General features: G+C 41.3%; 1 protein-coding gene across 1 annotated transcript in view; it reads left to right on the top strand.

Annotated features, from left to right (window-relative positions):
• The window catches only part of LOC136432522 (uncharacterized), a 28282-nt gene extending 9854 nt beyond the window's left edge, over nucleotides 1–18428 (top strand). Inside the window, exons 20-29 of the mRNA XM_066423879.1 lie at nucleotides 120–181; nucleotides 538–624; nucleotides 9534–9686; nucleotides 10816–10927; nucleotides 14109–14286; nucleotides 14751–14885; nucleotides 15352–15483; nucleotides 16125–16217; nucleotides 16800–16969; nucleotides 17596–18428. Coding sequence (XP_066279976.1) covers nucleotides 120–181; nucleotides 538–624; nucleotides 9534–9686; nucleotides 10816–10927; nucleotides 14109–14286; nucleotides 14751–14885; nucleotides 15352–15483; nucleotides 16125–16217; nucleotides 16800–16969; nucleotides 17596–17730 — 1257 coding nt within the window. The 3' untranslated portion in view covers nucleotides 17731–18428. The remainder of the gene's footprint in view (nucleotides 1–119; nucleotides 182–537; nucleotides 625–9533; nucleotides 9687–10815; nucleotides 10928–14108; nucleotides 14287–14750; nucleotides 14886–15351; nucleotides 15484–16124; nucleotides 16218–16799; nucleotides 16970–17595) is intronic.
• Nucleotides 18429–20839: the final 2411 nt, after the last annotated feature.

Here is a 20839-nt window from a genome sequence, read left to right on the forward strand (position 1 = left end):
TGAAGTCATAATTGTGTTTTAGTTGATTAGCAAACAAGTATCTGTAAGCTATTATGATTATAGTTTCTTGTACTGTCCAAATATTTTTCTTTCATTTAAAACTGTCAATCCTGGCACAGGGAGTTCCAGTGCTTACCAGGATTGGTGCAGATGACCGAACTGTCCACCCATTCTTTGTCAGGTATGGCCAAGTTTACCACTTTAAAGCTATATCACCATGTGTCAAGTGTACATAACACTGCAGCTCCAGCACATACAGGACATGTGATAAGAACGTTAAGAACCTTTACTAAACTCTACTCTATCCCACCTATTTTTTCTCATTGACATTGCAAAAACATTAAAACTTTTGAGACTTTCTTGGATCAGGGTAGGCTTCCATGGTACAGTATCAAAAATGTATTAATTTTTTTTCTATTTATTTTGTTTTTGTTTTACTGGACCTGGTATGGCACTCTATAAACAACAATGACATTGAGAAGGGTAATTCTAACATGTTTTATACAGTAGTTGACGTGTACTCCATCTTTTTTCCAGACGAATGTACCGCCTTCTCCAGGAGACAGGGCTAAATGTTACGTACAGTGAGCTGCCTAAGAAGGAACACTGGTGGTGGGACACATGGTAAGTATGGCAGCGCCTTCAAATGTTGACATTTTTGGTGGTGGTTTAGTTGTAAAAGTGTGGTTCAATCGCCACTTACTGACAAGTCTTATAACTGGTCAGGACCTTTTAGCCTAGTGGTAGGTGAGCTGGGTTTGTGCGCTGGGGGCCCGGGTTCGATTCCCGGGGGCCAGGAGACTATACTGCTCACCAGGTAAACTGCAGACTTAAAACCACAGCAAACACTCCAAGATTGCTTAAATCTTATTAGAAAGCATGTTTACTGAAACCCACATGTAGCTACACCTGGAACTACAGATTTACCTTTGTCTAAGCCTTTACTGTTTGATAAGTAGAGATTTAATACTTGTAAATTGTAGTTTGTAGTTTCAACAAAAGTCACTGTACCTTGTGTTGCATCAATAAAGCTTCTTATTTCATATGGTAGGGCTACTGACTATATAAGCATGGAAGGTCACAAATTCAGGTCTACAAGAAATGGTCTCTTTTGATTATTTTTAATCATAACACTCATCAATACATCAATACATAATAAAGGTAAGCAGTTAACATGCCATTAATTTTACATGTAGTACATCATTGTGGTGTGTCGGTCAGTAATAAACTTAGTGTTGGCCACATACACCACAGAAACAGAAAAATACACACTGAACTTCTCTTCTCAAGTGATTTCATATTAGTGGCGCCACTCACACAGGATAGAATATTATGAGTATGTAAGACAACATATGCCTCAAATTTGTTATATATTCAAGAAAGGAGCTTCTGATGCAAACAATCTTAGATAATACTGCTGACATAGTGACAAGACTTGAACTACGATAGATACACAAAAACAGAGCACACTATGTAATTATATGGAATATAGTAAGGTCTCTAATTGTAAAAAAAAATAGATAATACCACAGGTATAGAAGGTATCCAGGTGTATGATTTATATAATATATCATAACATATATATTGTATATCATGTACATAGTTGTCTAACCTTCATCAATATTTGGAAAAAGTTATTTTATAAATCATGTGCACAAAGTGAGAGCTGTTCTTATTTTAAGTCAAAAAGAGTCAGAATTTCTCATGAAAAAGAATTTCAAAATGAACATGATTACACTGTTACAGATATTAACATTGTTAGGGACCATACAAAGTTCCCCACAGTGCATTCATTATTCAATAGTACATGCCAGTTCAAATGAGATTCACTGTAAGTTTGAAACTTGTTGATGTTATTCTCTTAAGTCGACCGAAAGAAGAAAATAAGACCATGAGCTGTGACATCTCAGAGCCTCGGTATAACAAGTATAAATGTCTTTGACAAAGGTAGACATAAGTCAGTATGTGGCCTTGTAGACGAACGTTTTCCTGTTGTTAAAGTCTTCTTGCTGATTTTAATCTGTGTCATGAACGTTGGTAGATAGACAATAATCTTTATCAGTTCAATGAAGCAGCCATGCATGATCTCAGCCTATCTGTCGTGGTGTCAAGGACTCTTAAATGATGAAGTAGACATTTCCACAGTCTCCTTGCTGACAGCATCACCAAACATGATGCAAGATGGTCAGTCACAAAACAGGTTCAACTTGGCTTTAGAGAGCTAGAGAGCTCAGAACCCCACAAACCATTCTTTTAGCAATGCGGCACATACACTAGTCATTGTTATAGTGTATTTTCTGTAAAATGTGACAGTACATCACTTGGGTCAGCCAGGTGGCTTAGGCCAAGATACAGACATCTGTGGTTCTGTGATGAGCTGTGTTGTTGCCACAAGGTCAAGTGAGAAACTTTACCAGGTTTAACGGTGATTCAAGTCCCGATGATTGCAGGGATGCATAAGTCACAGTCATTAAGAGTAGATTGCTTACAATGTAGTATGAATATGCAATATAGTGTACCACATCAGTTCTGTGCCCAACAGAAAGGTAATGTACTGTTAGAGCTGCGCTGTGAGTTCGTAACAGGTAGGTTTTCACTGTCGCAGACCAAAGCATACACAGCACTTGCAGAAGTGTGGTGGTGTCTTTAAGGAGTGACTGTCCTCCAAACCGTGTAGACGGGATTTGAGTTCCCAACTGGATTTTCCGAGGGCAAGCTTGCCATTCACAGATCACCGCACGCTACTTGATTATTTAGCTTCAGTCCGTGATTATTGTAAGTTCTGGGTTTGACGAAAGTTGACTTGCTGAGATATTTCTGCAACACCTTCAAGTTCCTGTGGTTAAGTGCCCTCGACATGACGGCATTGTTTCCTTAATTTTGCTCCAACATTTTGAAGCCTGACAGTCACAGCTCATTGGTTCATTTTTACAAAATTTTAGATTGAAGATACTTGGCTAAAATTGTTCAATGGATACATAATTATGTATATTATTCCCCATTTGGACTGGCTGCTGCTGTCACATTGCACTCTTCTATTTATATCTGCTTGCTACAAGCAGTGGAATTTGATTAGTCTGTGTAAGTCGTGTTTACCACCAAACATCTGACGCAACACCAGAAATTAAATCCATTTACATTTAGCTGTTGTTTTGTCAGCCGTCATGTGCAAACTGGTAGTTTCCAGTTTATTTACAAGCCCTGAATTTAATAAGCCCAACAAGAGGCCAAATTAACACTCTACAGGGCTCGAAATACAAGCAACTTGCAATTTTCAAGCGATTTTCAAGTAAAAATAATATGAACTAAGTCTTGCAATTTTGCAAGTTAAAAATACAAGTTTGTATTCCATGAATGCCTGGGAACAAGCTGCTCTCGTTACACTGTCACACACACACACACACACACACACACACACACACACACACACACACACACACACACACACACTATCACCCCATAAAAATACAGCAAAATGTGTTTAATTGAAACACAGAAATCGATGCTTTTTTTGTTCTAAACCATCTAAAACCCCTGCAGTTCATAGATTGTTTTGCAAGTAACCCCAAAAAGTATTTTGAGCCCTGCTCTAGGACCTCTATCCTCATGTACACGCACACAAACAGTTTGACTAAAACTACCGGGTACTCCCTTTTGCAAGGCATGCAGGTAGAAATTACTGGTTCAGCCCCTGAGCCCTTATTAGCATTGTCAAGTTTAATATCAATGCACATAAAACTTAATATGTTATTTTCTTCCTTTAAATTCCTAGGGACAAAAAAATTAAAATAAGTCTCTGCTGATCATGAGTGCTTTACACTAATGTTCAATAAAATCATTAGTGTGATAAAAGTCACCTAAAACTATAAGTCATGACAGTAATATAACTCTACAATACAACATACATACACGATAGAAATATAACTCTACAAGAGGATTAAATTAAGATCACATTGGTGGCTGGAAGCTTATTTTCTTGAGATTTTTTATCTTATAATTTCAATAAGAGCCTTGTATGACTTCTTGTTTCTTTTATTTTCCCATTGTGACACTCACTACTTTGATGTTAACATATTTCCCTCCTCAAAATTGTAATTGCAAAGTTGAAACAGTGAAGTATTCTTAGTCTGTTGTTTTTTGTCTTGCAATTTCAATGTGTATGCCCTTAATACTTATAAATGCCTATTCCTGTTTTAGTGGCAGTATTACATTCTAAGAACTTAACAAATTAAGTACGTCATTGGCATTTTTGTTTACCACCCTTCCCTCATACATGATATTATACAAGACGTGCTGAGGCTTCAGAGATAGAGGTAAATTGCATGGTCAGAATGTCTGTTACCCATCCCAGCACATCCCCACTACATGGAAAATAAAAACAGATTCTTCAAAGTTTGGGATTTTTAGAAGAATGCTCCTTCCCTCAGGAGAGTCAGATAGTCCTATGACTTGTTGTCATTGGAAGTTCTGACCCGCGAGTTGGCGTGAACACATGTTGCCAAATTGAATATAATAGTAACCGGTAGTCTAGAGATCATAGTAGAATGAGGTGTCATGAAAACAGGACAATGTCTGTCCAAATTAAAATCAAACTGGGCAGCTGTCTCCTGTAAAATAATATGATAACTGCCACAGTCGGAGTTTATTGAATCGTAGTCTGGACATTGAGTTTGGATCTTTGTGGGAGATAATTATGTTACGACAACTGTACTGCTGCCGACATTTCTTGTAAGAATGAAGTACCAAATTCGTCAAAAATTAAAGATAGAAAGTCAAACGTTTTTGAGCAGTGTGTGACTCAATGTAATTTTCTTTTGAAAGAAGGTTAAGATTGCAAGTGATGCCACTCAGAAGGATTGAAGATCTTTTGCAACTGTGGCACTAACATACACTTTTAACATCTTAAATTTTGGTATGGTGGGGTCAATATTGATGTGGTAAACATCTTTAAACATGTATACTCGTTAATTATGCAAAGTTACACCTGTTTTGCATAATTTCCATCATATTGTGTACACATGAATTACCCACATGCCACAAATCATGGAAATCAGTCATTGCTTTCTTGAGTTATCCTCTTTGAAAGATTTTAACACAAACACCCTGCAGTTCCAGAACAAACTGCCAAGCTAAGACCGACTGAGGTTTTGCTGGTATCGAAAGCTATCTGCCCCCAAGTAATCAAGACCATGTGTATAATAGTCTAGGACAAAAGATACAAAAAATGGAAGTTCTGCTGCAGTACCAAGAAAAGCCGACAGGAGGCCCAAAACAAACAAAGGTGATTTTCGGTGACGATTCAATGTAATTTTTGATGACGAGATGGTTAGGTTTGCAAGTGCTGTTGGTCAGATTGGTTAAAAGACATTTGCGACTGTGCCACTAAAAATTTGGGGATTGGGGAGATCAAAATTGATGTGGCAAATATTTAAGGTATATATCTTGGAATAAGTACTACCTCTGTTTACAATTGTCATTTTTGTTCTTTGAAAAAGTAATTTGAACAGCTGTAGATTTGGGTCATAGGTATAATGGGTCAGGTGATTTCTATGGTGTATTGTGGATTCTCTCCCCTGGTATCTCCCATGGCCAGTAGGTGTTAGGTAGTGTGAGGGGGAGGGATGCACGCCGTGGTGTGTTACTGGTTCCCTCCCCTGATATCTCCCATGGCCAGTAGGTGTTAGGCAGTGTGAGGGGGAGGGGCGCACGCCGTGGTGTGTTACCAGTTCCCTCCCCTGGTATCTCCCATGGCCAGTAGGTGTTAGGCAATGTGAGGGGGAGGGGCGCACGCCGTGGTGTGTTACTGGTTCCCTCCCCTGGTATCTCCCATGGCCAGTAGGTGTTAGGCAGTGTGAGGGGGAGGGGCGCACGCTGTGGTGTGTTACCAGTTCCCTCCCCTGGTATCTCCCATGGCCAGTAGGTGTTAGGCAGTGTGACAAGGGGGAGGGACGCATGCCTGGACAAGATCGGATCTGTGATGTTGATGTTCGTCCTCACACCTTGGTCAGCAGGCTGGGATACCAAAGCTGTCCTCAGCTGTCTACGGGATCTAATGCCATGGACCTCTGGGGCCTTTCTATAGAAGTTGTTATGCTGGTCTTTGGTCTGTTCAGCCAATCCATACATGGCAATGGATCTTCCAGACCGGTGCCTGCTGGAAGAAGTGGTGTTATCCCGGAAAGCCCGTCGATTCTGTCTCCTGTTTGTGACAACATGAAGGGAAAACTCTGCAGGGTCAGCATAGAAAGGCATGGGACCGCTCTCCTCATCAGGGATCTCACTGTAGGTGTGTGGTGTGGCAGGCAGGGGGCGCTGTGCAGCAGCTTCATGATCTGAGATCTCCCAGCATGTGCGCGGGAGAGCAGGCAGAGGGCGCTGTACAACGGCTATGTGATCTGGGATCTCATTGTAGGTGGACTCGATGTACTGGAGAACAGCCGGCAATGACCTACAGGATGACGCATCGTCTGCGGTGCCCCCACGACGGCATGTTACTGCAGGGAGAGAAGCTGACCGTACCACGCCGGAGATAGCGTCATCTGGAATCCCACTGTACGTGTGTGGGAGACCAGGCAGAAGCCTATGAGCAGCAGCTACGTCATCTGGGATCTCGCTGTAAGTAGGTTCGATGGACTGTAGGACAGCTGGCAATGACCTACAGGAGGCAACGTCATCCGACGCCATCTTGCCTGAGCATGCAGGGAGTGAAGCTGACCTCAGCAAGCCGGGGAAGGCAACACCAGGTGGGATTGTCCAAATGTGTGCATCGTCGCTGGCCCTACCATCCTCAGTGTTTAACCTTGCTGAGCACACCTTCCATACCAACAACACAAGGAACAACACCACCAGACTGCCCACTGCTGAGACAACAACTGAGATGAGAACATGATCTGTTGCTGGAGGTGGTACGGGTGTGGTAATCATCTGCAGTGTAGAGGCGTCTCTTGGTTCTGAAGATGTGTGGTATTTAGATTCATTGTAGTGTGTCAGACTGCTGGAGTGGTCAGTATTGGTTTTGTGAGTGGTTGCTGTAGTGTGTGTATGACATTGGACCTCCGGAGCCACGAAGAACATCTCCATGTGTTCATGTTTGGTGAGCAGAATGCAGGTGATATTCTTGGTATTGTCATGTGTGGCGTTTGTATGGGTGGGGTGGTGTTGGCTGCACCCTGACTCAGTGGTGGTGTGTGTGTTTGTGTCTTTTGCCTTTACAAATGACATGGCAACACCTGCAAATGTTGTATTCCCTGCAGCCAAAGAAACCAGTTGGATGGTTGGGGTTCCCACCAGACCCACTGTCAAAGTGATACCATTATTGTATTCCCAAACCTTCCTGCACTGCTCAAGTGTGTTGGGGACCATGTTGTCTGCCAGGGATTCGTCAGTAGCCAGGACAACTGCAGGATCGTGGATGGAGATCGTGCTCAGAGAACGTTCCAAAGCACCACATGATCTACCGGGGTTGACACCTCCTAGCTCATTATTACGAGGCACATTGTCTGATGAATCAAACATCCACCCAAATGAGAGTCCAGGAGTCACCCCCCTGTACCTGGCGCAGAAGAGGAACCTGGGCACCTCAATAGCCATCGTTGGGGACCCTTTGGTCATACTAGCCAACCGATGTAGGCTCCACATCATTTCACGTGGCTTTGCATCATGGACAGAGGACAACATGCCACTGCCGACATGGAGCCTTGACAGAAAAGTCTGTCCCGACAACACCTCTCCATCCAAACATGCCAGATCATTACCACTCAGGTCTAACCATGTCAGCTGTAGGTATTTGAATGACTCTGGGGAAATGCTGTTGATTTCATTCAACGCCAGGTTCATCAACTTGATTAATTTCAGTCCAAAGAGCCAAGAAGGCTCTACAACCTGTAACAGATTGTTCTCTAGGTCCAAGCTCATTAGGCTAGCCAGATGCATGAAGCTCCCTGGATCTATCTGCTTGATGTGGTTGTTGGACAAAATCAACATGCCAAGCTTCTTCAAGCCAGTGAACCAGGTCTGTTTGACATGTGTCAGCCTGTTAGAATCTAGGGACAATTGGTAGAGACTGGAAAACCCAGCGAAGGTGTTGTTCTCCACATCAGTGATCTTTGCATGCATCAAAGCCAAAGTGTCGACCACTGAAGGGTAGAGCGGTGTCAGGCTCTTTGCCGACAGGACATGGAATGGGTATCCTCTTATTGCAACATTTTCAGCCCTAGTTACCAAAGGAAAAGGGCTTTCAGAGGCAACACCCTTGTCTAGTCCCTCACACACGACACATGACAGACGCATGCCAGATGTCACAGTGGTCAAACGTCCTGGCTTATCTTTAACAGGCAGACACTCCCGCCACCCAGCTGACTTACACTGCGGTAAACGTGGGTCATTCGAAGCTGCACAGGCAACTGCCAAGAGAAGGAAGAACAACATGGTGGCGTTCTCCTTAGAACAACCTCGTCCATACATTCTGTCAATTTGTATCTAAACCTTTCATCCAGGAAACTATTTGCCACTTACCTGCAGTATGTGTCCCGCAGATCTGTAAGCATCAGTGACGGTCTGTCGGTCAGCTGAGCGCTTCTTTCCTCCGTTTTAACGATGATTCTCGGTACGTAACAAGCGTTGCAACACCACCAGCTGCGGTGGTGTCTGCACGTACACTGGATTTATTTACCAGACTTATTACTTCTTAGTGTTATTTTCATGCATTTACAGCACTGGGAAGGAACATGATTGACGTATTAGGGGTTGTTATTGTATAAGGGTTGCGCAGAACCATGCTTCCTGACATTCAGACTAATCTTATGAAGTAGCTCATAACTAGTCAAGTAGTAAACGTGGCTGAACTGTATGTTTTGGTGAAACAAAATGATTACAGCGCATTTGTGATTGTTTATAGTTGGGGCACATTTCGGACAGGCAACAGAGCTTATTTTTAAAGCATGTGTTGTGACAATGCAACACAGATGAGATTTGAGTTATTTCATCTTACAGACTGTAAGTTTGATGTTTATAGATGGGCTCGTTAAAAAGGACTTATTTAATAGGAAGCCACATTACTCTAAGTGCAAGTCTTAGTATGTCAACCTTCTAATCTCTGAATCATAATTATATCAGATAACAACGGCTTAGCGCCAGGTCGGGATTCATGACATCATACATCCGGGTATGTAAGGTCATAGGAAAATTAAATTTGTGTTTCTGATTGCAGTCCTGAAAAAATTAGGATTGGTAGGTAGGGATTCAGGTTTGGGCCAATGTGATCCAACAAATACTATTTGACCAAGTAACTGTGGTATTTTTTTTAAAGTCATATTTTAATCAATACAGATATTGGATGTACAAGCACAAATTTCTATAATTGTAACAGAAGTGAGGAAAACATGTTTGAAAATAATTCTACAATGTTTTCATCACTCAGATGTCAAATCAAAAATTCTATTTTTCTTGCCAGTTTTAGCTCAGGCTTGGTTGTGTAACCGGAAACACAACAATGTTTTTCCTTGGCCTAATCAAAAGTATTTAATGTATTTCAGGAACACCAATGATGGAGGTGCAGTGAACGATCCACAGTTGAGACAGTTTGAAATCGAACATTCCAGACAGGAGACAGACACAGCTGAAGAGGGAAGCTGTTCTCAAGATGGGGCCGACTGTTCAACCTCAAATGACTCCAACAGATACAAGAAGTAAGTTATAACTTACAACTTGAATTTGTTTATTTAGTACTGTAAGAAATCTTTTTTCCATACCTAATTGTCTGAATAGTTTACAAGCTTTAGATGATGTAGGACCCAGAGTTTGACAATGTGTAGGATTAGGGTTAATTACCAAATTGGTACAAACTAAGATCACTGTTAATGTGACCATAATAGAAGTTTAGAACTTAGTGCAGTGCTATCTGTGGTGCTGAATCCATGGTGCTGATTCCATGGTACTGAAACCATGGTGCTGAATCCATTCTCCAAAATCCATGGTGCTGAATGAATGGTGCTGAATCCATGGTGTTGAATCCATGATGTTAGAGCCATGGTAATGAATCATGGTGCTATAACCATGGTGCGGAAACCAGCTGAATCCTTGGTGCTGAGTCCACTGTGCTGAATCCATGGTGTTAAATCCATGGTGCCATAACCATGGTGCCATAACCATGGTGCTGAATCCATGGTGCTGGATCCATGGTGCTAAAACCATGGTTCTGAAACCAGTTGAATCCTTAGTGCTGAATCCACTGTGCTGTATCCATGGTGTTAAATCCATGGTGCTATAACCATGGTGCCATAACCATGGTGCTGAGTCAATAGTGCTGAATCCATGGTGCTGAATCTATGGTGCTGAAACCATAGTGCTGAATCCATGGTACTGAATCCATGGTGCTGAATCCATGGTGCTAAATTTACGGTGCTGAAACCATGGTGCTGGATCTATGGTGCTGAAACCATAGTGCTGAATCCATGGTGCTGAATCCATGGTGCTGAAACCATAGTGCTGAATCCATGGTGCTGAATCCATGGTGCTGAATTTATGGTGCTGAATCCACGGTGCTAAATCCATTGTGCCATAACCATGATGCCATAACCATGGTGCTGAATCCATGGTGCTGAATCCATGGTACTGAATCCATGGTGCTGAACCCATGGTGCTATAACCATGGTTCTGAAACCAGCTGAATCCTTGGTGCTGAAACCATAGTGCTGAAACCATGGTGCTGAATCCATGGTGCTGAATCCATGGTGCTAATTTTACGGTGCTGAAATCATAGTGCTGAAACCATGGTGCTGAATCCATGGTGCTGAAATTCTATTTCCCAATGTCCAGGTTACTAGATGGCAGCTACACCCTGACTGTGTTGAACCCTGCCTCTGTGGAGGGTGGGAGGGGGGTGCAAGTCCTACAGCAGACTGTTCCAATGAGGACCAGCACAATCAAGGTGAAGCAACAGCTTGTATTCATTCATTGTGTAGCAAAGCAGCCTTCTCATGTCTACTTGCACATCAAGCAAAACTACAAGTATTACATGGTAATAGCTTATAGTAGACCTGAGAAATTTTAAACTTTTGTAGCCATGAGAATCATCACACTCAAGGTGCAACAACAGCTTGTATTCATTCTTTATTATGTTTAGCCATAAGTATGGCTAAACATATTGTTTTCTCTCATGTTTCTTCTTCTTCTTCTTCTTCTCCTCCTGTCAAATCTTCAAATCGATTCATCTCTGTCATTTTTTGACCAAATGACCTGAAATTTGGTACAGAGGTAATGTAGGCAAAAACCAATGTGCGTTCTTTTCCTTTTTTTGATATTGACCTTGAAAGTGATTTTATTGAGGTTTTTAGGCTATTTTTAGCATATCTTGGCCTCCTGCGCCCTGGTATTTCAACCGAATAACCTGAAATTTGCTGTATATGTGGCTTGAACAAATATTTAAAGGACTACATTCCCATTTTTGGCATACATATATTCAAAACGATTTATTTTGGGCTTTCTTGACAATATTTGCCACTTCTGTCACTTTCAATACTACATATGACCTACAGGTCATTGACCCCTAGTGCCTTGCACCTGGCCAAGCTGGAAGTTTGCTTACGAGGAGGAAAGACCGGACATAAACATTTAACGTGATTATCGGGAAAACACCATGTTCCCTTAAACTCAGTGGTTAAATTGCAGTTTAGGAAATTTTATAACAGAAAACAAGTTAAATCAATGATTTTGTGAATGTTTATTCTAGCATTAGTTATTCCAGATATTTTCAAACTCCAAATTCTTCAACACAACACGGGAGATCGTTTCTCCTCAGACTGGCGCGACACTCCTGTCAAAATTGATTGATGATCTCTCTCTGCCGCCGACTTCATACATGATCAAAGGCGGGTGGTAGGCGGTGCGCGGGGAAACTTAAACATATAATGTAGCGAAGTGTTGCACAAGGAATTCTCACGCTGAGGGGTACATGAAATAATGCTTACAAAATAGACCTCTATGAATCGGGCTACATTCAGCAATGGTAGACGGATTCGGGGCATGCCGCGCAAGGCACATGGTCTCACTGGGGACAGGCGTTTTGGTCCCGCACGTTGTCGCAGCGGTGCGTCGCCGCTACGCGATCGAAAGCACGCCGCTGTCTGTCTCGGACCAACACGCGTCTCCCGTGATGTGTAGCGTCCACCACCAGGCCTTCCTACATGTCCTACGTACGGGCGTATGGATCGTAGAATTCGGCAAAAAAGGAATGATTAGGCCAGTAGAGTCAGTCCCCGGTAAGGTCAATGATTCGCCCCTTTGCGCTAGCTTGTAACGTTAAATGAATGTACCCTCTGGTGGCCAAACTTCACTGACAAACTTTCTCCCTATTATCATCATGAGCTTGCGTTAGTCTGGTACTAGTGACTATTATGTGCCGGGAATGTTTATCTATCGCACGCCTTGGAAGGAAGTTCAACCATGATAAATGGTCGGCCGTTGCGAAAATTTGGAATCCCATGCTGTTGATTTTCGTGATTGAATCTGTAAGAAAATATATTTTCATGTCGTTCATGTTTTTGGGACGGACGCCGGGACGGGGTGAATTTTTTCTATCATTTTCGTCCCGTTAGTAATGCAAATCGAATTGTGTTGCACAAGAGGCAAAACACTAAAAACGTGGGTCTTGTGGAGTGTTTTGGAGCGGGAAAATGCCGGATATTAGCGGTGCCGAACAGTGTACATCGTCGCGCGCGGGTGACGCTCCGTCAAAACAAATCCGCTGGTGGTCTAGCGCGGCCACCGAAAATAGGCAGAAACACACAGGAGGACTTAGCACCTTCGTTTATGAGGGCAATTGTGAAAATCTTTTGTTACAAATTGTTCGAACATTGAAACATTTGGATAGATGGTTTGAAACTGTTCTAAATAAAGAGATTTTTGTGTAGTTACGTTCGAAATGTTTCCAACGTATGTGAAATAAGTTCAAACATGTTATAAGTTTCAATTCTAATTGTTTGAACACTTAAGAACTATTGTGACTTAGACATTCTTTTAATCAAAATAGTTCAAACATATTACAAATATTATATTAAAACCCTCTCGGTGACTTTGAATTGACTCAAATATGTTGTTTTTGGTCATTTCCTTCGTCTCCTGTCAAATCTTCATATGTATACTATGGAAAACTTCATTCTTCCCTGGGGTTGATCTTTTTTAATTCAATTTTGAACTGGGTTGATTATGCGCAAGAGTGTAATTTTCAGCGGATATTTTTCGACTGGTTTACATGGAAATATAACGGAATATCCCATTCATGCAAGGGGAGGATTCTTTAATTATTTCTTTCAATTTTGAGCTGGAATGATTATGAAAAAGTCCATTTTTTAGCAGAAGTGTATTTGTTAATCAATTAGTGGATATGGTTGTGGACTGGTCCATATTGTGTTGAGGTGCTACTGGAAGACTCAATTTTGGATTGGGGTGATTCATTTTTTTAGTGCAAGTATTTTAGAATGGTCCATTGTTATTTTGGGAGAGTCCATTTTTTGCATGGCGAGGAGTATGGCTAAACATGCTGTATTTGCTCGCAAATGTTGCCTTTCTAGTGTAGTGAAGCTTTTTTTGTCTACTTATGTCTATCAAGCAAGTTACAAGTTTTGCATGGTAATAGGATATAATGGCAAATTGGAAGCTTTTGTAGCCATGATGATCAGCGCAGTCAAAGTACGCCAACAGCTTGTGTTCATTTGTTATCTGGCATCTAGTAGAGAATAATGTTTTACTTGCCTACTTTGGTATCAAACAAAACAACAGATATTTCTAATACATTGTGATAGTTTATGATAGACCCCTGGGAATACCTGAATGCTTTAAAAGCTTCTACCCTAATGCCTGGATTTACCAGACATTGGCGACATGATTTTTGTGTGTGTGCCTACACTTAACACGACTTTCCTCACTCAACCCAGGTGTACAAAATAAGTACCTGACTTTGGTTAGGGAGGTAAAAGGCATTGGAAGGAGAGCCTCAGGGTTGGGCTCTGCCTTCCAACCAAGCCCTAGACACAGTAGAGTGGAAAACAACCCACTGCCCCTACTGCCCCTCAAAAAGGCTATGGGACAACCTTTACCTTTTTTAACTGTAGGTGGAGTTCCAACCTCGTAAAGCCATCCTGGTGACACAGAATGTCCTTCGCTTTAGACTGTACGAACCTGACCTTCGTCCTGTAGGGTGGGCAGAAAGGACACTGCAGGTTGATGGGGTCACCATTGCGGACTCACGCAACGTCACGGACGGTGGAGTCACCATCTGCAAGAAGGATGGTGATTGAGGATCTAGGAATTCACCACGTTTACAATGCCCATAATACACCCTCTGGGTCCCAATATGGCTGCCCAGGAACCGGATAAAGGAAAACGGGCCTGCGATTTTACAAAAGTTTCTATCAGCATGCAAAGCCACAAAACAGACGGTGTATTATGGGAAGTTTGAAAATGGTGAATGGAAAGTCTGAATATTCTTAGTAATATCTAAAGTGTATTGTGGAAGTTATGCCATCGTCTCTATTTTTTTTCTCATAGTACAAGTATTGACCAAAAATTAACAGTGACAATCTATATATAAGCATGAAATGCACTCAATGTCACAGCATAGCCAATATCTACCAGAAGGAAGACGACTGAGGAATGGAAAGTCTGGATGTTCTTAGTAATACCTATTGTGGAATTAATGCCAGCATTGTTAATCATAATTGTTGTCAAAAAGTTTTATTTTCTATTTTTTTTAGTTTATCGGCTGGTCCTTCCTACCTCGTCAGGCACGTGGAGTCTCTGTAGTCATGGTGAGAGTTTTGGACAGCGTGGTCCACACAATATGGGACCTGCCAGGAGGGTGGCAGAACACAGATTCATCATAGTCACAGGTGAGTTCTTGAACACTCAGCAGAATCCAGTGTGAAAACAGCAAGCTTAGCAGTTGTTTTTGTTTGTTTGTTTGTTTGTACTGCATACCCAGTAAACCACCCCATGGCGTAAAATACCAGGTTTGTACTGAACAGTACATGTACAAGCTGCATATCCGGACAGATTTTATTTGATCCACTCATACCGGAAAGGACCCCTACTTTTTTTATAATTGTGGTGGGTTCTTTTTCACGTGCTCGATGTGTGGCTCTCCTCAAACACAGGACCTCCATTTAACGTCCTATCTGAGGGACGTCCCTAACCGAAGCTAGGTACTCACTATTGGTAAAAGGCAGTGGAAGGAGAGGGATGGGCTCCACCTTCCAATACCGTACCCTAGATCAATGGATAACAACCCACTGCACCTATGGCCACAAAAAGGCTATAGGACTACTTTTACCTCTTGCATTTCTGTGCCTTTCCTAGGAACACGTGGTCCTGCCTCGGTGACTGCCCAGCTGGAGAGGTTAGGTGTTTACCTGGCTAACCTGTTCCACCTGACCTCTGACACCACCGCACCTGTGGTCAAGGACACGGAGCTCAGGACTGAAGACGCAGGTCAGTCGTAAAAGTCGTTAAATCACAGGATGATTACTATCAAGTATGTGTGGCATCGGTGTTGCGTAACGGTTAGAGCGTTGGACTCACAACCAATAGGTCCCAGGTTCGATTCTCATCATGCCCTGATGTTGTGCCCTTGAGAAAGGCACTTGACACGATTTTCCTTCGCGGAGGAGTGACGCCCACCTAGCCTTTTTGTTCAATTTGTCTAAAAGTGTGCCAAAAAGCACACTACAGATTTGGTTGCCGATGTGCCAACATCTAGCACATTTGCCACCTAGAACCGTACAATTTTTTTGTTAAAATGTGTGGAATTCTAAGATTTTGTCAAGTGGTGTTCTTGCTGATGCACTTGAATATAATAAATAATTTCGAGTTATTGCATAGATTTATTTGAGTTGTTTGTAAGACTCCTATCTTCAATGGTTATGACTTTATGTTGTAAATTTGTGAATTTTGGTTTGTCAAGTTTATGTAATATGTTTTTTTCTTTTGTATCCTGATTTATTATGATTTTGGAGATCAGTTATTGCAAGGAAGTTAATGCTTCTAAACCTCCTTAGTTATTGTAACTGAAAGGACTACCCTTTTATAAATTGATAATATGTTAAATGAATTCTGACTGTTGTCTCTTCCAGAATTGCACAATTTGATTGTAATAGGTGGACCCCAAGAAAACAGCTGGGCTGAAGGTTTTATCGACACCGTCCCTTTAAGATGGGATGAAAAAGGTAAGTCTTGGTCTGTCTCTGTCTTTGATTTACAATTGATAATGAAACAAAAGCTTAGGGGAATGCATATGATGTGTATGAAGTTAATGGAAGTCAATCATTGGCGATCTGCATGACGGTACATGATTGATTACAATTGATAGCTATTCATAATAGATTGCTTGAGGTATAACACTTTCCATTTGTGTTTTAAAGTCCTGCATTAATTTTGTATTACAATTCATTGCAATATAGTTAGGCAAAACACCTCATCAAATCTTCACCATTTTGTATTTTTTCCCTTTAAGTTTTATCTTTTTGTGATTCTAAAAAAAAGAGATACTTTCCATTGAAAAATCATGACCATAGCATTTCCAGAACACAAGATATCAAAACCGGAAGTATTGCTGTGGTACCATGGAAAGCCACCAGGGGGCTCAAATTCTAATCATTTCTTCAACTTGTCCATACCTCCCAACATACCAAATATCATAAGCATACATTCTCGACTTCTTGAGTTATGCTGTTCAGAAACAGACAAACAGATAAACTGACAAACACACATAAAAAACAAACATGTAGACCATGATGCTCCCACCGCAGGCATGACCCTGGGAGACTGTCATTTCACCCACCCTCGGACCGGTGCCGTGTTCCTGGCCAGGCATGCTGGGAAGGGCCTGTCCCTGGTGCTGATGGGTAACTCCCTGTCGGGGGTGGAAGATGTGGTCCAGCTGGGCAGACCTACCATCCCTCCCATGACCAGGTCACCAGTAAGTAACTTTGTACTGCTGTGGTACAGTTTATTTATGATGTAGAATAGGATATAGGAGATTCTTTTTACACAACCAGGTTATCTCACCTGCTAACATTTCGATGTCTATCAGACACCTTCTTCAGAGCTTCTTACTGGAGTACTGCTTCTCACCGCATTAAGTAGCCGGTGAAGGTGACGCTTTACCTACATCGGCTACTTATAGCAGTACTCCAGTCAGAAGCTCTGAAGAAGGTGTCTGATAGTCATCGAAACGTTAGCAGGTGAGATAACCTGGTTGTGTAAAAAGAATCTCCTATATCCTATATTCTACCAACCTGATGAAATCATTTTCGGAAGTAATACATCATGGTATAAAATCAAACCTAAAAACTTTCATTTAGTTCATTCTTTACCTCCGAGAAGGAGGTTCATCTCCGACTGGGGTGCTATTTTATGGACAAAGTAATTCACTTTATCTTCATGGAAGCAAAATTTCACTTGTTCCCTTATATCATAATGTGTTAATCATTTTTCATGCCGTTTTCAAACATTTATGTTATTCAAAGATTAAGGCACTCAGGCAACGTTGCTGTTGTTTTCTACCTTCCTTCTTCTTGATTAAGACACTCTTTTTCCCTACAGTTCTCAAACCTGGTGCCTGACTTCATCCTTACCGGCCCTGACTTTCAGAGAAGTGGACCAGGAGGTTACCTGTGTGCTGGCTTCTGGGGAAACCAATGGGACCTCAGGAGGGAGCTTATATCATGTGCCTGCTAGGGTGATCGAACAGCATTTAATAAGTCCATGCAAATTTACTCTCTTTGGTTCTATGATATTTACAGTACCATAGAAAGTTGCTAGGGGGCCCAAAATCCAATTTCTTTAAAGTCACACAAAGACCTACCCACCTACCAAGTATGAAAACAATCCATATAGGCATTCTTGAGTTATCGCCATGTGGACTTTCACATTCCTGTACAATTCCTAGAATTCTTGCAAACTGCACACAATATATATACCAATAGGCTCATTCCTGAGATGTCGCTAAAAATTGACAGCCATTCCGCTATAGACTCAATGCTACCACAGGAGCCACACAGTCAACATACCAGGCTGGTTAATGTCTCAAACAATTTATGTCCAAGTTCCATCAGGAACGCAAGGACTGTTTTCTCGACTGTTGCTGGCAAACAATCAGCATTTTGGCTTGATTCATATCCTTTGTGATAGATCTTTTGAATTGTTTTTCTGCAAGTCAAAAATGGATGCAGCAGGGAATCCGAGAACCAAGACATCAACTCAGTTTGGCCTTATGTCTATGATTTGCTGAAGCTCTGTGGTACAGTCCTAGAGATAAGTGCACAAGATTGGATTTAGCCAATGATGGAAAATATATTTTCTTTTCTGCAAATGCATGTATGATGCATACAATGAATTTACAACAAATATTAGGGACATTTTTGGATTCAAAAGTTTTTATGAAGATTCCAGAAGTAGAATTTGTAATGCTCTCCTCCTGTATTACAACCTTTTAAGTAGTATTCATTCAACTAAAATGTTTATCAACAGTTGTTTTTACCAAATGCTGCTTGTTTTTGGTGCAATATGAAGGTATGATTCAGTGATTTGGTGATGAGGATGATTTTCAGATATGTCCTCTACATTACAACTGGTGCTCTGGCATTCAAGATTAAAAATGGGCATATTGAAATACTGCTGTGTACAGTCATTCATAAAGGTCCAAGAAGCAAGTAAGGCATGTCTTTAAGACACAAGTATTTGTAACTCTTGATTTCTACCCAAGATATAAAGATGCTAAGTGTACAAATTGCAATAGGTTATTATTTTTACCCTGCTGTTGGCTCATGAACATACTCAAATTTATTATGAATAAATCGAGCAGGGATGAACAATGTCACAGTCATAAACTTGATCTAATGAAGTCCTTTGCTATGCTAAAGTATCCCAGACGTTGTGATAAGATGCATCGGGTTGGTGCCCATCTCCATTTCTGTTGCCCTTGGACCACACATTTGTGCAAGTCACTACAGCTGGGCGCTGGTAATGATGTGTGTTTCACTGCCATACTCTTTCCCAAATGCCGAGTGCTAAGCAGAGAAATTAGTACGTACCATTTTTAGAGTCTTTGGTATGGCCCAGCTGGGATCGAACTCACGACCTATCCTGTGCAAGGCGAACACTCTACAATGTACCTGCAAGGCCATTGTCTCTTTTTTCCATTTTAATGGCATTCATACTACATTTACTATTTCTTGACATCACACTAGTAGGAAAGACAAAGTAAGCACAGAAAAGTGGCTGTTTACTCTAAACAAACAAGAACATCTGTGTGTGGATAGTGTTCAGCACCAAGGACAGGTGTGTTCAAACATAAGCGTTGCCGGCGGTCTCACAGCGACATCTATCTTGTTTAGTCAGTACTGCAATGCATTGTGTCGGTCTCCAACGTAGTCATCTTTCATCTTTTGTAACCAGGTTATAATATATGCCAACTGACCTTTTCTGATCACGTTACTAACACAGATAGATACATATTGCTGTTTTGAAGTGTAATGAAAGGCCATAGTCTTTAAACTGAAGGTTACTGTGTACGTTGTATTGGTGGTTAGATTCGCCACGACTTCAACTGAAGAAGACTTTCCCGATGGAACACATTTTTTAGATGTTGAATATGGCAATGTGTAGCTTTATTTTCGTAAACGGACACATGTATTAGGTTGCCTTTAATTTCTGTTGTTCTGTAGAGTCTAGCCATTCCATGCAACCTTAAGTTTTCTCGATAAAGCTCCTCATAAAATGAATCGATCCCGCGCGCCATGTATTGGCATGGCTATGTTTTCGGCTTTTGTTGAATGGTCTAGAAGCGGCCCCTATTAATCACTGTCAGTACTGCAGCAGTATTGTAACGTCCACTTGCTACTGTCGATTTGCAATGATAGCCAACTGATAGGGTATGTCCTCCTGGCTTGCAAAAATATGAAACTGTACAGTACATAACTTTTACGAACTGTACAGTACATAAGAGCACAGTAGTGAACACTTTCCCCAAATAAATGTGAGTCAAGCCATCTTCATGAACATTACAAATTTTTATGGCATGATGACTTCTGAGTGCTTTTTATAATCCTTTCTAGTGGTCTGATTGTATCTCTGTTCAGCTCACGAGGCCTTCCTTACAACCTACTAAATGTATCCGTCTACGAGAATAAAGCTGTACATTTGCAGATCAAACATTACAAGAAAACCCCGTCAACGCAATCGTTGTAGAGCTACAGTGCGTGAAAGTTACAGCATTGCTGCAGTACTGACAGTGATTAATAGGGGCCGCTTTTGATCGATGCAACTGGTTGGGTATGACCTCTCTGCTTGCAATAATGTGTAGAAGCCACTGGTCCCTCTTGGTGGTATGAAAACGGTCTTGGCCCATGGACTCTTTTGAGGGGTAGTGAAAGAGAAAAGGGAAAGAGTGGTTGTGTATGACTTTTTGTGTGTATTTGAATAGTGTTCAGCACCAGGGACCGGACGCTTGCTTGTGCGTTTACAACTGGCCATACTTCACTTTATTATGAAATATCTACTTATCTTTATGTTTATAAAATGAACAAAAAAAGTTGCCTAGTAATCATAAGTACAGGCACAACTAAATTCTATGCAAGGATAGAATAGCCCTAAGATTGTATGGTTAATTTCGTAAATCATTATAAACGTATCTTTGCAATATTTCCAAAGGCAAAACCCTTCTCAGCACAGTTTGTAGAATTTTCATATTTAAATGTTTATGATATGTGACTTATATGATAGAAGTCAGCTTTTGATGAAATCTAGCAATAGATCTTTCAATTCAAAGCAGGCGGTTGCTTGCAAC

Source organism: Branchiostoma lanceolatum, chromosome 4 (assembly GCF_035083965.1).
Source record: "Branchiostoma lanceolatum isolate klBraLanc5 chromosome 4, klBraLanc5.hap2, whole genome shotgun sequence".
Taxonomy (NCBI): Eukaryota; Metazoa; Chordata; class Leptocardii; order Amphioxiformes; family Branchiostomatidae; genus Branchiostoma; species Branchiostoma lanceolatum.